Here is a 15572-nt window from a genome sequence, read left to right as displayed (position 1 = left end):
AAAATACACTCACATACAAAACCTATGAGGTGTATTTTGAAAAGGATCAAGTCAGAGTCATCGTTAAATATTTTAGAATAATGACTGATTAGAGGTAATCTACCATATTAGGATTTCAATCACAGAAAAGAAAGAAACCTTTGTAATCTTAAAAATTTCCTCAAAGAAAAATCACATGTTTACGTATCTGCTCTGTTGCAATGCATGTTGAATGCATCTTCTCTAGCACAAAAAATAGCAAACATTTATTAACTTGATCATGAGATTGTAACTATTTCACATGACTTGTTGTCAGATATGAACTCAGTATCATTACAATCATGTTGCAGTTCTGTACTGTGGTACTGTGAAAACCTTTTAGCTGGAGCAGAACTCTTGCTTTCTTGAGTTTGCCTGTGTGTTTGGAGAGTCTGGGAGGAGGGCTGGGGAGAAGGTGATGCTTGAGTTTGTGGACTTTGATCATTAGAATGAGATTCCTCTTTTTTTTCTTTCTGTCCTGGAGGTTTTTCCTTCTTTTTTTCTGTACCGCTGTAAAATAAAGTATAACATAGGGGGGAAAAAAAAAGAGAACAAGCAAATAAATTCAAAAGGTGGGAGAAAATGCCCTCTGCGAAGAGATGGGAGAAGCATATAACAACTTACTATATATAATCACTAAAAGAACGCTTTAATTATTTACTCACTCTCTTCAGGTTAGCGTTTTGCTAAAATAAGATTTATTCACAAGCTCCAAAACAAACAAACAAACAAAAGGTGAGGGAGGCATGGAAGATTATTTACTTATTTTTACCCCATAGTTGTACTAAGTTTACTCTGATTTTAAAATGAGTACAACTTTGATTTTAGTATGCCCTTCATTTGCGGGTGCTTCTACAGCATTCAAAGCTGACACAAACTGATGCGCCACCAGTCTGCTGTCCCTCAGAAAAAAAATCATCCTGTGGTTCAGCCCACTGCCTGCCTTACCATGCTGCCAGCCAAGGCTCAGCGCAAGTAAAAGGCAGGAGTGTGACTCGCACCATCTCCAATTAGCTTAAGCCCGCCATGAAACTATGCCTCTCTCTGTGTTTCTGGAGGTGCTTATCTTTGCCCTGTCACCGAAAGAGTGAAGTACTATTGCTGGTCTCTTGGCTCTTCCTGGCTGCACCAGAGTTCAATGGAAATCACCCCTGAAAACTCATCACTGTTTTGATCTGTAGTTGACTAACATCAGACTGTCTTGCCACTTCTTTAACACCTTCAGTAAACGACAGCTAAGAATATATCTTTATTTTCATAGTGCTGTACGCATTAGGTTAACATTTGAAACAGCTTTACATACATGTCATTAACAACCTTGAATTCGCTAAGAAACTAACCAAAGGTCCATTAAGTAAACAGAGAGATTAATTAAAAGGCTCGTTATAAAATAGCATGTTTTGCAACACACTAAATCATACAAACAATAGCAGGATCTGAAAGAGAAGATTATTCTGTAGTACTCCATTTTTTTCTTTTAAGATTTAAAAAAAAAAAAAAAAAAACAAACCACCTTCCAAGATAAATTTCTCAGTGCACAAACAAAGCAAGATACAAACGCTGGCTAAAAAGGAAAAAGAAATATTTTTCTCTTAGGTTCGAAGTAACCTGCAAAGTAAAAAAGAAATAGTGTCTTTCTGAAGGGGAGAATCTAGATTTCTATTCCCTCACACCAGTTCCCCCCTCAAACCTTTCTATAATCTTAATTATTTGCGTTACCATTTACCTTTCCCCACAAACCAATGAAAAAGAGTAAGACAACATTCAAAATAAGTTAATAAAAATGGGCCCTTGATTTTAATATAACATTCATAGGATCCTCTTTTTGTTTCATTTGTTATTTCAATTAAAGTATGCCATCTATGACCAAGACAAAGCCCTCAACGCTTGTATGAGTTCAACTTTTCTAAATGCTTCCAAAGAAGCACTGAAGAACTGGTTAAAACATGAAAAATAATATAAAACCCAAAATACATTTATACGGATCACTCAGGATTTCTTCTGTAAACCATATTAACTAGTTAAAAATGTCAATATAATCCATTAAAGTTACATTTGCTTTTCAGAAAAACAGATAAAAACAAACCAGACAGAGCTTTCACGTTTCTTGAGGGAATATGTGTGATAATAGAGAACAAAGTTTGAAGAACTGTGGGGTTTTGGTTAATAATTTATAGCGAGAGGTCCTTAATTAACTAGAAACATAAAAATTATTGTTATTTTTTAATCAGAAGACTTATCTTGCATTGCTGCATTCAAAAAGCACACTATGCAATCTTAACCTTTTCGTAGTCTCTGGCAAGAAGTGTAGTACAGTGAAATAAATTCTCAGAATCTCTTGTCACTAAAGAAAACAAGAGTCTCTATAGTCCTACTCCGACAGGTACACTCAGACTTCTGCATTTACTCTCCCATAAACAGTTTAATAATTGCAAAAGAGATGAGGGACACAGAAGGAGAGAGAATACACAAGCGTAATGATTTCCATAACTCCAGCTTGCAAGTCCTACTTGGTCAGAACAATGGCTCAGCTGGCACCATGGTGTGTCTCTGATGGTGGCATAAAAACTCATCAGTGAGGTCATTACCTGCAGTCCCTTTCCCCATAGTTTTTGTAATATCCTGTTAATAATGACATACCAGCAATCCTGCAATTCACCTCTGCGTTCCTCCAGCATGCTCAGGTGGATGCTCAGATGGGTATCAGTTAGATACCACCTAACTTATCAATGCAGTCTCCTACTTTCTGTGCTCTTACTCAAAATCATTTAGCTCATCCGATCCATCTAGAAACCAAAAGTTCAGTGCGGGAATCTCTTCAATGGTTTCACTGAGCTTGGTCGCTGGGGACTATCCGTTTCACACCTTTGCCGTTAGGTTCACTCCTTAACTTCACTGTTGGGCCATGAGAGTCACTGGACCACTCTGGTTTCTCTTAGTTGCAGTACAAGGTATACCTTGGGTTCCAACGCAGTGCTTTTATCTGCTACCAGTCTTTTTTTGACTGCCATTTCAACGTGAAAGCAAATTGTGCAGATATGTGGCAGTCTTGGTATTGAATACCTTTGTGCTGAATTTATTTGGTTTGCTCTCTCCTGCTAAACTCTTCAGATTAATTGTATTATGGCTGCTATTACAGAGAAGCTCTCCCACTAACACCTCTTGAACTAGGTCTTGTGCAACAACTGAAACCAAATCAAGAACAGCACCTTTTCTTGTGGGTTTCTAAAGACTAGTTGTTCTGGGAAGCAGTCATTTAATGCATTCAAAAATTCTTTCCAAATCCCAACTTGATGAGGCATTTCTTCAGTCTACATGCGAGTAGTTGAAATCTATTACTATCCGTCCTAATTTTGCAGATTCTCTAATTTCACTTAACACAATGTTTCATCCTTTGGACCACAACACATTGGCAGCTATGGTGGAGGGCGGTCATTCTGAAACACGAAGAATATTCTTACAAGAAGTGGTTTTCAGAAGAGTGTTTAGTCCTAAGGAAAATGACCAAGCAGGTCTTTGTGACAGTCATCTGCAGTACGAAGTACAAAGCTGTTTCCAGCTCTAGTGATAATACAAGGTATGCAGCGTGTTTTTTCTTCTGAAGTGTTTTGATACCTCTATGAAAAGTCAGTTCCAGAATACAGGGCTGAAATTTTCCCAACATGAAAGTGACTTCATCTGTGTCAATGGGACATCATCTACCTGTTATTCATGGGACATTCCTGGGCTCTGGTTTTAGCGACAGCTGATATTTTAGCATAGTTTTGTTGAAATGAGACATGCTGCTGTTGTGCAGCTACTAAACCATCAGATCATCTCCATGATCTCTCAGTGTTCCAGTTGGTAGAACAAGGAACTGTCCAAGAAATGAAACAGAAGAAATTCTCAGAGATCTCAGAGGTCTACAAGGCCAGAGCTCCAGAAATGTACAATATTAAGACTGCACAAAATACGGACACCAAACTTCAACAACAGAAACAGACACAAGTAGGCTTTCTGTTATTTGTGACTAGATGTATGGCTACATATATTTTGAACATGAAAAGCTACAGGCAGGTAATGGGGGCTATTTGGTAACTAAAGGGTATTCTACATCAACAGATGACCATGTCCACCTGCTACACCAGTTCAACCCCCAGCCTGACGAAAAGGCTGGACAAGCTGGGGAGAAGCATCCCATGACCAGCTGAGATTCTCCTTTGTCATCTGTCCTTTTCAACAATGCCAAGAATGTTAGAAATAGACATGTTTACCCTAACTTTAAGGAAATGGGACTACTATTGACATTCATTTATGTCTCCTACTAGGAACACTATTTGGTACTGAACAGTTTTGCTGTTGTTAAAAACACACAACCACAAAGCCTGAGATTTGACCTTTTCTTTCACCTTTCTCGAGCTGGTAATTTTACAAAAGGGCAACTCTATTTTCTTCCAAATAACAAATAAATTTCATGGAAGAGTGTCTAAAGACAGGAGAGTGAAGGAACTGCTGAAAAGGTAACTAAAGAGGGGATTTAAGATGTCCTAGAACAAGCCTTGAAGAAAGGAGTCGCATATCTTCTCATGCGTTGGAAGCTCCAAAATCTCCCCTGGAAAGTTATTTGGGTGCCTGAGGAGAGCTGCCCTCTGCACATTGAGGCCTTCCTCTTTTGGCCTATCCAGGTCTCCTTTTAAAGACCTTAACTCAGATGAAAGGGATGCTGGCCACTCCGCTCTGCTCTTCTTCTGTAGTCAAGTGTTGAGCAGTCAATGAATCAAGAAAGTGATTCAGCACAAACATAAGCTGAACAACACGGGAACCGGACTGGCTCTCATCAACGTGCCAAGAGCCACAGGGGTAAGATTAATGGAAAAGCGCTAACTAAGAAATACCTTACTGCAGGAATGTCTTTTGTCCCGATGCCTGTCACACTAGCAGATAGAGACATACAGTGATCATCTTCTGATTTATTGTTGAAAAGTAAATATAGGGATTCAATAAGAAGAAAGATATACAATGCTATGCAATGGAGAAGGGCGAAGAGCAAGGCATTACCCTTGCTTTCTAAATTCCAAAGGGCATGAAAGCTTTTTCTGGTTTGTTCTCATACAGTTTATATTTGCATACAGCATTTTTATTCCCTGAAATATATCATTTCCCTGTCTTGTTGTTTAGCACAGTATTTACATTCACACTAGAAGACAAACGAGCCACTGGAGTTACCAAAGTACTCTACAGAGGCAAAGAATTAGTTCACGTAATTTACTACAGTTATACATTAGAGTATTCTCTGTCCTGTGTCTGTATCTGGCAGCCTGTTCTTCCCAACAAATAGGAATAGGTGCAAAATCTATCAATTAAAGAAGCCATATAATCACCATCTAACACAAGAAAGTAGTTATACAAACACTTTGTTTACTGTATGCAGATGAAACCATTACATGGAGGGGAAAAAGCTATTGTTCGGTGCTTAGCTCATTAAACTTACAAATACTCAGTGTTATTTCTACACACTTGAGATCTGATACAGATATTCTTCATAAGGACTAAGTAGCTATATTTTGGGTTGAGATTTTCTACACAAAAATGTAAACTTTTATCTTACGCAATTCAGTATTGTTTCATAGCTACTTTGCTATTGCCTACTATTTACACTCCAGACAATGGAGTCAGTTTTGTCCTTTAATTTCCTTGAAAAAAAAAAAAAAACAACATGCAGATGAATACCAGAAGGAAAAATTTTCCATTTTTATTGGAAATACATTTGCCTGTTCTGTCCCTTAGTGAGAATGCATTTTGGACACTATATACTATAGAAATACTTTCCATTTACGAATTCTTTTTAGAATCCTGCTGTAAGCAGACCAACAACATGGTACATCTCCAGAGTTGATTTGTGCCATACTAGACTTTGAGGAGCTCTGCTGAGGGTCATGCAGAGGCAAAAACCAAACTCTTGATCTGTTTTGTTTTGGATTTATTTTTTTTCCCCCCAAAATACAATTTAAATTTTAGTAACAAGTCAGTACCTTTTTGCAGCAGATGAAAAAGTTTCTTTCCTGGCAACAGAAACAGAGGAACTGTGGCTTGTTTTCCTGCTTCCTGTATTCCCATTAGTTATACAGGTCATCGAGATAGCTTCTCGGAGGCTTGGCTGACCTAGAAAAAAACATAATTGAAGAACACAAGGTTTTACAGCTGTATCCAAAGATCCATCTGAAAAAAAACCAAAAGCTCTCAGATGTGGACCTGGTATTACATGGCAGCAGCCCCAGCATTCAGGAAAACCATCTACTCTATATCCAGTGACGTACATTCATGAAAGCCTTAACCTAGGCAGCTGGAGATGGGAGATCTAGGACACTAAGGCAAGAATATGCTTTGATACCCGTCAGCTTCTCTACTGCCATGCTGCCAGCGACTACTTTAATTCAGCGACATGCCACATCTCTTTCCAGTTGTGATCTACAGAGAGAGTTACAGATTACAGCTAGCCTTGGGAAGCTGGTAGTTTCAACAGCTGTGGGAGAGCAGATCTGATTATTTTAACTCTGTTCAAAACCATCACAGCTCGGGTAATACCACGTGAGGTTTGCTGCTTTCAATTTGTTTGTTTTTTACTGAACTTTCAAAGAAGTTGCAGACAGAAGCCCTCTCTATACTGAAAGAATTACTAAGTTATTTAAAGATTATGATTCTAAGGATACAAAAATCAAGCTTCTCAGATTGTTTTGAGCTGCCTCTTCCATGTTAAACAGGTATTGACACTTCAGTATATGTACTATGATATAGTTATTAAGTTTCTGATATAGTTTATTCCGTAGAACATCTGCCACAACCCGTGAACTTTACAGACTCCCTCTGGGGATGAATCAAGACTGTGTATGTGAAGAAGGCTGTTGTCTGTCAGATGCCCACTTCACTCATTGCAGAAGTTTGAAACTATGCAGTGAATGTGGGAGGGGACTGCAAGGAAGATGGGGAGACCAAAGGCTCTTCTATTTAAAGAGCTGAACACTAGCCCGGCAATCGGCTCCCAGACCTGCCTCTGCCACAGACCATCAGTGAAATACATGGCATTTTACTTGAACCTGACATTTCACCCTTTCCCACTAATTGTACGTCTCTCCTTTTTTGCATGCCTGCCTAATTTCTAAGGTCTTATTCAGAAAACAGTTTTGCCCCCTCCTTCCCACAAGCGCTCAACTTGTGCTTTTCCCCTCTGAAGCATTACATGCCCTGAAAAAATCCCTGGGCTAATCTCACATTAAGCATCCAAAAATCAGCAGTCACTTTTGACCCCATCTCAGTGCCACATCCCCATTTCACAAACAGCAAGTTGTTAACTGCATCTCATGGGGTGGTGATGTGCAGCCACTCTGACTTCAGCAACAAGCAGGCAGGACATGACGGACAGGAAAATAATAGGTCTGTGTTCATAGCAGGCTTGGAATAGTGTGAGATAGAGAAGGCATGAGGCCATACGTTGAAGATAAAAGTGAGGAGTAAAAAAGCATCCGGGGAGAATCGGCTGCTCTGTGCACTCCCACAGATGCATCATTTGAACAATACCAACATTTCGTCCATTTGTCACGTCGCAGCTCTATCAGGCAGGCTGAGAGGCAAGTTAATTCTTATTTTAAACAAGCACTTTAGAAGAGATACCCATCAAGGGAATATTGGATTTCAGAACTATTTGGATGAAGGCAGAAATGAGCTGACCTGCGCTAACCATACACCACTTCAAACGCACCAAGCAGCATGTGACCACATCTGAAATTCAGATCAGGAAAGCCAAAAGGAACATGCAGAATATCGCAGGCAGAAATGAGAATAAAGGAAATCTGAAGAAAGTAAAGACACACTTAAATACACAAAACACTGCAAAGATCATTTTTGTTCTTCCTAAATTCTACATAAATCAACTGAGCGTGATTCCTTCCAACCCGTACTTCTTGGAGACCATTTTATTTGCAACATACACATTTGGAATACAGATTTTATTTTAAAAGTTAATATACTGTACAAAACCTCTAAAGCTCAAGAAATTTTTACCCCCCCTGTGTAACTTAGACACAAAACCAAAAAGCACACGAGCTTAAAAAGCACTTTTAGTATTAGAAGCCTATAAATTAGCTGCTTTTATTTTCAGTGACAAAGTAAGTCATCTTCTTTGTGGAGATGCATAATATCAAGGCCTATGATTCACTCTTGAACTGCACATGACCTTAACATCTCCGTCTGCTCATCCTAATAGATCAATGCCTCTCCAACCAGCACTAGCAGGGCTTTCCAGAAACATCAATCAGGAGACATAATAGCGGCAATTCTCAATACAGTGGGGAAAGCTTTCAGCAGAAAGTGTAAAGAACAGTGGTGCAGACAGGGTACAGGAACTTAGTAAGATGGGGAAAAAAAAATTGCTCTGTCTTCTCAAGCAAGTAGCACATTACTATTTTGTTCACTGATGGTATCAAGAAGAATTCTCCCCACTCAGTTTGAAAAGTGTTATGTTAGTTCCTGCTTACATCTGAGGACAAAACTGATGACAAATAAAACTGTACATCAAGGCATTCTCATGACAGGAATGTGCTCCGCTCCACACAATGATGAATGCGATAATAACTAAAAAAAAAAAAAAAAAAAGGATCTGTACTGCAGTTTTGGGGTTATTTGTTTTTCAGTGAAGTGGATGTTGATGGTAGATCTGCAGAATACTTCCTAATTTCAACAAGTGACATGCAAAATTAAGTTTGAGATCAAGATTTTTGAATCAAAGTAAAAACATTTTTTCTAAAATGACTAACAATTATGCATAATGCAGATCTCGATTCATTCATTTCTTGAAAAAGTCACCAAAACATTTGGCCACAGACCGAAATATCAAGATCTAGGAAAACCTGCACTGACAGATTTTTTCAAGTGTCAGAAATATGTCAGGCTTTCTTACACTCCAGAATAAAATCTTGGTCAGTCATAGTTGAGCATGCCTCACTCAATGTGCAATAAAACTTAAAAAAACCCCAAAAACAATGGAGGAAAAAAACCCCACCCACACAACACCCCCAAAACCCAACACCTCAAAGAAACAAGCCCCCTTCCAGGCTCTCTATGTATTCCATTTTAACTAGATATTCAAAAATGACCTTTAGAATACCTATTTTTAAAGGGGAAAAAATTAAAAATTCAATTAATCTGTAATTGTATGTAAAGAAAATGCATTTAAATTTTAAGACGTGAAAAGGGAGGGCAAGTTTAAGCCCTGTGCACGTCCAAGACAGTGGAGCAGTGAAGCCTGTCTGCCCACAAGGTCAGACACACACAACCAGGATCTTCTCAGCCAGATAAGAAGCCCAGGGAAGCCAACACACTGGTCCCAAACCACAGAGAGCTGTCTTCATGACTTTTAATCAGGGCATCTCTACAGTCAAAGGATGTCAAAAAATTAAGAATGCTATAACCTTTTTCACTGCAGAGATAGTCCTTCACAGCAGTCAAGCAACTTTGGTTCAGAAACCTGGGAAATAGGAAAGCGGCATAGGAGAACAGAAATTCCAGATCAATAGGCTAAAACAATTAAGTTCTCCCAGCACTCGGATTGCACATCTCTGCCAATGTCATGTCATACGTCACCTGCTAGCATAAACAGTCTGAAATTTTTCAGACTGAATAGTGCTTAGCTTTATCTGCTAGTTTGGAACGAAAGCCAGACATAAACTGAACATAAAATGAAAGCCAGTGTATGGTGACCAGGATTAAATCCAAATTGTCAGAGATCAAAGTGGTAAAAAATGTCTTTTATGGATAATGGATTCATCTCTGTTCTGATAATTTTCATAGAATAGTATCTGTTGAGTTCAAAAGAAGCATTTCATTAACATCTGTCAAGTATACAAGTGTGTGAATGAAAGATAAGTAGGATTAGAAAAAACAGACCACAATAAACTAAGAATCTATTTCCAACTCTTTATCAGCCTTGATTAGCTAACTGAGGAAAAACCGAAGCCAAGCTGTAAGAGACAGTGGTAACTTTTGAAAATGTGTGTCCTGTGATAACATGATAGCTTTTCTTTCCAAACATACGTACAAAGTACTAGAGCTGAGGATCAGTTAGTAATTCACTTTTTTTTTTTCCCAAACCCAAAAGTTACAGGGTTTTTTATGTTAAAATATAGTTTAACATGTTGTTACTTGCATTAACTGGAATAATTTGCTTAATATCTTTGTATTTGTTGATATCCCGACAGGTAAACTGCCTTTCTTCCAAAGAAAAACCAAACCCTTCTTTTCTCTTCCTCAGGTAATTTCAATTTAAAGGAAGTAACTACAGTTACATTAAAATAATTTCTATGGGCACTTAATTCAAGTGGATTTAAAACAAAAACGCTCAACAATTATTTTTTTTTTTTTTTTACAAGAAGGCGTACAATAACAAAGTCCTTCAATAACCTTAGAATACTTCATTCTCAGCAAACCTTGTCAAAGACTTCTATATTTCTAACATATTACATGCCTAGGGATTTTGTGCAAATAAAACTGATGGCTTGAAGGACAGGAACCCAATTTAGTACTCTTACTAAAGAAGCATACAGCGTGTGTTCAACCACACTATTAGTCACCAGAGAACCCACACAGGTGAGCCGCAGAAAAACAGACTGAAATAGTTCTAAGTGTAGCAGAATATAAGATTTTATCTGCATTTCCTTCCTAAAATAGAGACATCAAAAATGAACTAAAAATCATGACAAATCCTAAACTTTCTTTGAGATGTTAAAATAAATTGTACCAAAGCTGTTTCAGAGGATGTCAAATGCCTTGGCTCATGGAAGATGCTGGCAGAGAAACAGCTTCGGAGCACTAATTTTTTGAGGAGAAAAAAAAAAAAAAAAAAAAAAAAGAGTAATGTATTCTGAAGGGTAGGGGAAAAATTTCTTCAGCATTTTGTTTTATTCAACTACTTCGTGTAGTAAGAGTCAAATTCTGATTGAGACTTCAGAAGTAGAGAAAATGTTATCTCTCTTCTATCATATGAGCAAACACTACAGGTCAGGGCGAGATACTAGTTCTCAAATAATGACCAATACTAATCAGGAAAAAATAATTCAGTTCCCTACCTATAGGTTCTACTTTATTTTGTTTAATAATCCAATTTTAAGACAAAATTATTTTCTGACAAACTTTATTATTATTACAAGTTATATCCAGCTGAAAAAAAAATCAGATGCTTTTAATACTTTTTTTATTGAAGCCCAATTTGACAAATCTCAGCTGGCAACTGGCTATTAAACATATATTATTTGTCATTTCCTATTAAAAGGAAAAGAACTATCTGAATAGAGGCATATTAATATGCAACAGTTTGAGAATATATAGCTAATGCATAAACATCTTGAAATGCAAGTGAATCTCTCCCAATAGTTAGATAAATTAACCACAATGTTAAGAATAATTAAATATTTATTTAGAGATTTCCTACAAAATTTTTTATAGCTAGTGACTTAACCCGTCAACGCATACATTTCTAACTGTAACTGAACCTCCCAGAGACATACAACTAGTTTTTCAGGTGCTGTGCTCTTAAGAGTCCAGGGGAGCCATGCCCCTGCTCTGGCACTGGGATCTTTGGACAGGCATTTTAAAAACTACTACCCAGGGAAACTGAAGACTTCTTTGGCATGAGACAGCCAATTGCTTATTCAAACCACACAGCCCTTTTCCTCTTCCCTCCCTACCATCTTATTATTTTGCTAGACTTTCCCAGAGGCACCATCTACGTCCTCAATCAATTACCAAATGAATATAACCAAGCAGACGAAATAAAATTTTAACTATGATAATCTGAAACAACTTGATATACTCTGGCAAACGTGATGAAAGTGCTGCTCAAGTGTCATAAACAACAAGCAGGTTTTATTTGAAAAAGTTAGTGGCACCATTTAACTCTTCCAACATTGCAATTCTTAGTTTGAGAAGCAACATGAAGAACAGCAGAGCACTGGTCAGGAGCACAGAAAAAGCAGAAAGCACAAATGCAGAAAACATATCCAAAACTGCAAGAAGCATATGGAAGAAGAATAAGGACACTTATCACCACAACTGGAAAACACTACTCTACAATGCTTTGAATATCTTCTCCAATCAACAAGATTATTAGGTTACAGAAGTTAAAGAAAAAAATTGACATTTTTTCTTCTTCAGGTCTCTTTCCTTACATTTGGTTTAACTCATTAGTGATCCTTAGTTCATTAATGCCCTCTAGATCTAAATTCTTTGAATAAAGGAAAATATATGAAGAATACGTCAAGAATAGTAAGTATAACAGAAGCAAAAGAAAATATTAAAGACACAGGAAAAGACAGGAAAATTGGGGAAGAAATGCAGAAAAAAGAATTTTAATGCAGAAAGAACAGATGGCACTAAACCCAGTACCTGGAAAATCCATTAAGACCTCAAGAGCATCATTATTTGTTACGTGAGCATACAGCCTGCAGACTTCAATTGGACTATTCCCATGAGTAAAATGACAGACATACAAGCTTGCCAGGTTAGTTTTAATATCATGGATACAAGCCTATATCCTACCTCTACCATAAGCATTTTCCTATCTACACTTATATTTTCTGTTCCTTTAACATTTACTAATTGGAAAATATAAACATGTACCCAGTCATTAGAATAATTCTGCACATTAAAATGTGTTAAGACTAAAACAACAAATGCAAGTCTATCTTATGCTTTCATTAATGAAGGTTGGTGAACACCTTAAGTCAATTGTTGTTAATATAAACCAAAATGACTTCATGTTATTGAAATGAAACCACTGTTGAGATAAGGTAAAAGTTACATCTAAGTGCTTTGCTTACATTAGTGTAATGAGATGGAATTTGATGCAGGATACTACTTAGGATTTTTCCTACTGAAGACACACTATTTCACATGAGAGAAGGGAGCAGGAAACCGAGGACAACACTCTGGGTTCCTATATAAAAATCCACTGCACAAAGAAAAAAATAAATAAAAAATAAAATAAAAAATAATCTGCATTTCCAGTACATAGCTGCTTTTGCAGGTCCACAAGATCACTGCTTTAAGTGAAATAAATACCTCTCAGCCTGCCAGCCTGCATTGTCATGGGAAACCCCTCTCTGCAAACTGCCATCCACTGCCTCAATTTCACTTTGTGAGTTGAATTTGCATATGAGTTATTTGATATCAATTCTTGTCCAAACAATAGGAAATGTTCTTCCAAAGGTTTAACCTGTGACAAGCCTCCTCCTCATTACTTCCAAGTCCAGAAAAAGGACATGAACTCTGTTTCTCTACAGGCAGACATCTGATGTACTTTCTGGTAGATGGCCACTTTTTCAGGCAAGAGCTCATACTCCAGTGATATTAGTCTGAGATATTTTACTTGCGCCATTGTGTGCCACAAACTTGTCTCCACACCCAGAGCCTGAGGGATGAATTCTCCTGTTACACACATTTTGACACCCTGGAAGATTTTAATAGGTTTACCAGGCACCAGCTGTGAGCCAATCTATCTTGCTGGCAGCCGCAAGTACCAGACTGCTTTATGCTTTCCTTTTCTTCGGTGTCCAGGTAATCTTTGGTTTTGGAACTTTTTGTGAATGTTAACAGCATCAATCATGCATCAACAGCAGAGACATGTGGCAACAAGAGCGCAGAGCTGCCAAAATCAAAGAACTTCCCACCAAAGAAATTCTTCTTACCAAGTCATCTCTTAGAAAAGAAAAGAAAGAGAGAAAGAAAGAGAGAAAGGAAGGTAGGGAAGAAACAGAACAAACCCCACAAACGCACCCACACACTAGAATCCCCCCAAACCCTGTCACTGCTGGGAACCTGTTCCCTAACCAAGCCCTTTCACATTTCTAATCCTCAACACTATCTTTGGACCTGGTGATTTCTCCTTTGTGCAGCTATTCCTAGCTGTGTGCAGAGATGGAGAAGTACTATCATAGCCTTTTTATTTTGAAAAGATTTTCTTTATTTAGAATGACTTTGCGTTGAGAAATACTGAAGAGGAAAACAAGCCACATGCAAACACTCCCTGTCTGCTTTTCACTGTGCAATAACAGACAAGTGCTAATTCTGTTGCAAGCCCTACTGGAGTTATTTCCCTCATACAGTATCTCCACTTCATGCTATAGTAAGGAGGCACTAAGGTGGCTAAAAAAAGTCTCACCCTTTAGCTTATCTCATACAGCTCGCAAATAGCCTACCTCTGTAGGAAGAGCAGCTTGCTTCTGAGGCAGGGCTAGACAGATAAAAATCATAGGTAGTAACTTCATGACTGATAGATAGCCCCTGGGTTAGAAATAAAAATCTATCCCTGGCCACGTGAATTTTTTCACTGAAGAGTGGACTAAGATCAAAATAAGCATGCAACAGAAATGTAGGAAAAAAGGAAAAACAAAGACTACAAGGACAGTGCAAAAAAACATTTGTCTTTAGCTATGGTTGATTCAATCTGTCAATCTAAAATCAAGGGATAAGAAAAACAAGAACAGAATTAGCTCACCAGATATGCAATGCAGACAAACTAACACAAAGGATGAAGAGATCTCTTTTTGCACTAAGTTGGACCATCAACTTCAGAATGAGAAAAAACAGTGAAAAAGCGATCAGGATTTGTCCCTTTCAGCACGATTCACGGTCTGTTCACTTATTTTTAGCCTATGAAAAAACCTCTCTTCAAAGACACTGCTGAGGTGGCAACAAGAGAAAAAACAGAGAGGTTTTAGAAAAACTCACTTCAGCAACAAGTAAGACAGACTCCTTAAAACTAGGTTAGATATTGTGTCTTACTCAGATTAAAACTCTTTTGTTCGATGGAAAGATTCAAGTTGCCTTTTCCCGGTACTATGATTCTTGTAAATTCAGTTTATTTTAAAAGTATTTATCTCATCGTGCTGCCATACTTCAAATTAAACACATTCTCTCACCATATTCAGAAATATTGTCTTTGCTTATTATTTATGTCAGGGTGTATTTAAGGGCTGCTGTAGAGACAAATACTTCTGTGAATTAAAGCCTCAGCATTTTTTTTTAAAGAAAACATACCTGTAATATCTACCATGAAACTTCAATTGTTGTAATGAAAAAATCCAGATTCTTGACAAGATCATGAACACCAAAAAGAGTTTTGGAGGAATACAATTACCTTTGTAGCAACCATGACTTGACTAGTAAGAGCCTGTTATGTACCCATAAAAAAACTTCAAAGAAAAATTAACAATTACTTCCTTGAGTATTATTTTTGCATGACAATTCAGATCTTCTGCCAATCCTACTCATTCACAAAAATAATACATCTCTTTTTGTTAAAACATTTCAAGACTTCTTTATCTATTGAATAAACTTAAAATACAGAAACCAAAAGTAGAACCTAAGGTACGGCAAAAAGCTATGTACAAACTTCTTTTGAAATATTTATTAAAATATTGATGTTTAAGTTTAAATCAATATTAATCTTAAGCTCATTCTTCAAGTCTAATTTTAGACTTATACAAAATTCCAGTGACCGCATGTGAACATTTTCTTTTGTAACATCT

General features: G+C 37.4%; 1 protein-coding gene across 1 annotated transcript in view; it reads right to left on the bottom strand.

The window, feature by feature from the left end:
* Nucleotides 1-15572, bottom strand: part of EML4 (EMAP like 4) — a 94062-nt gene that overhangs the window by 54455 nt on the left and 24035 nt on the right. Inside the window, exons 3-4 of the mRNA XM_082481708.1 lie at nucleotides 6030-6159; nucleotides 355-528 (exon numbers count right to left, since the gene is read on the bottom strand). Coding sequence (XP_082337834.1) covers nucleotides 355-528; nucleotides 6030-6159 — 304 coding nt within the window. The remainder of the gene's footprint in view (nucleotides 1-354; nucleotides 529-6029; nucleotides 6160-15572) is intronic.

Source organism: Vanellus vanellus (genome assembly GCF_965231255.1).
Source record: "Vanellus vanellus genome assembly, chromosome: 3".
In the NCBI taxonomy this organism is placed as follows: Eukaryota; Metazoa; Chordata; class Aves; order Charadriiformes; family Charadriidae; genus Vanellus; species Vanellus vanellus.
The sequence above is the reverse complement of the archived record's forward strand: the minus strand, read 5'-3'. Positions and strand labels throughout refer to the sequence as shown.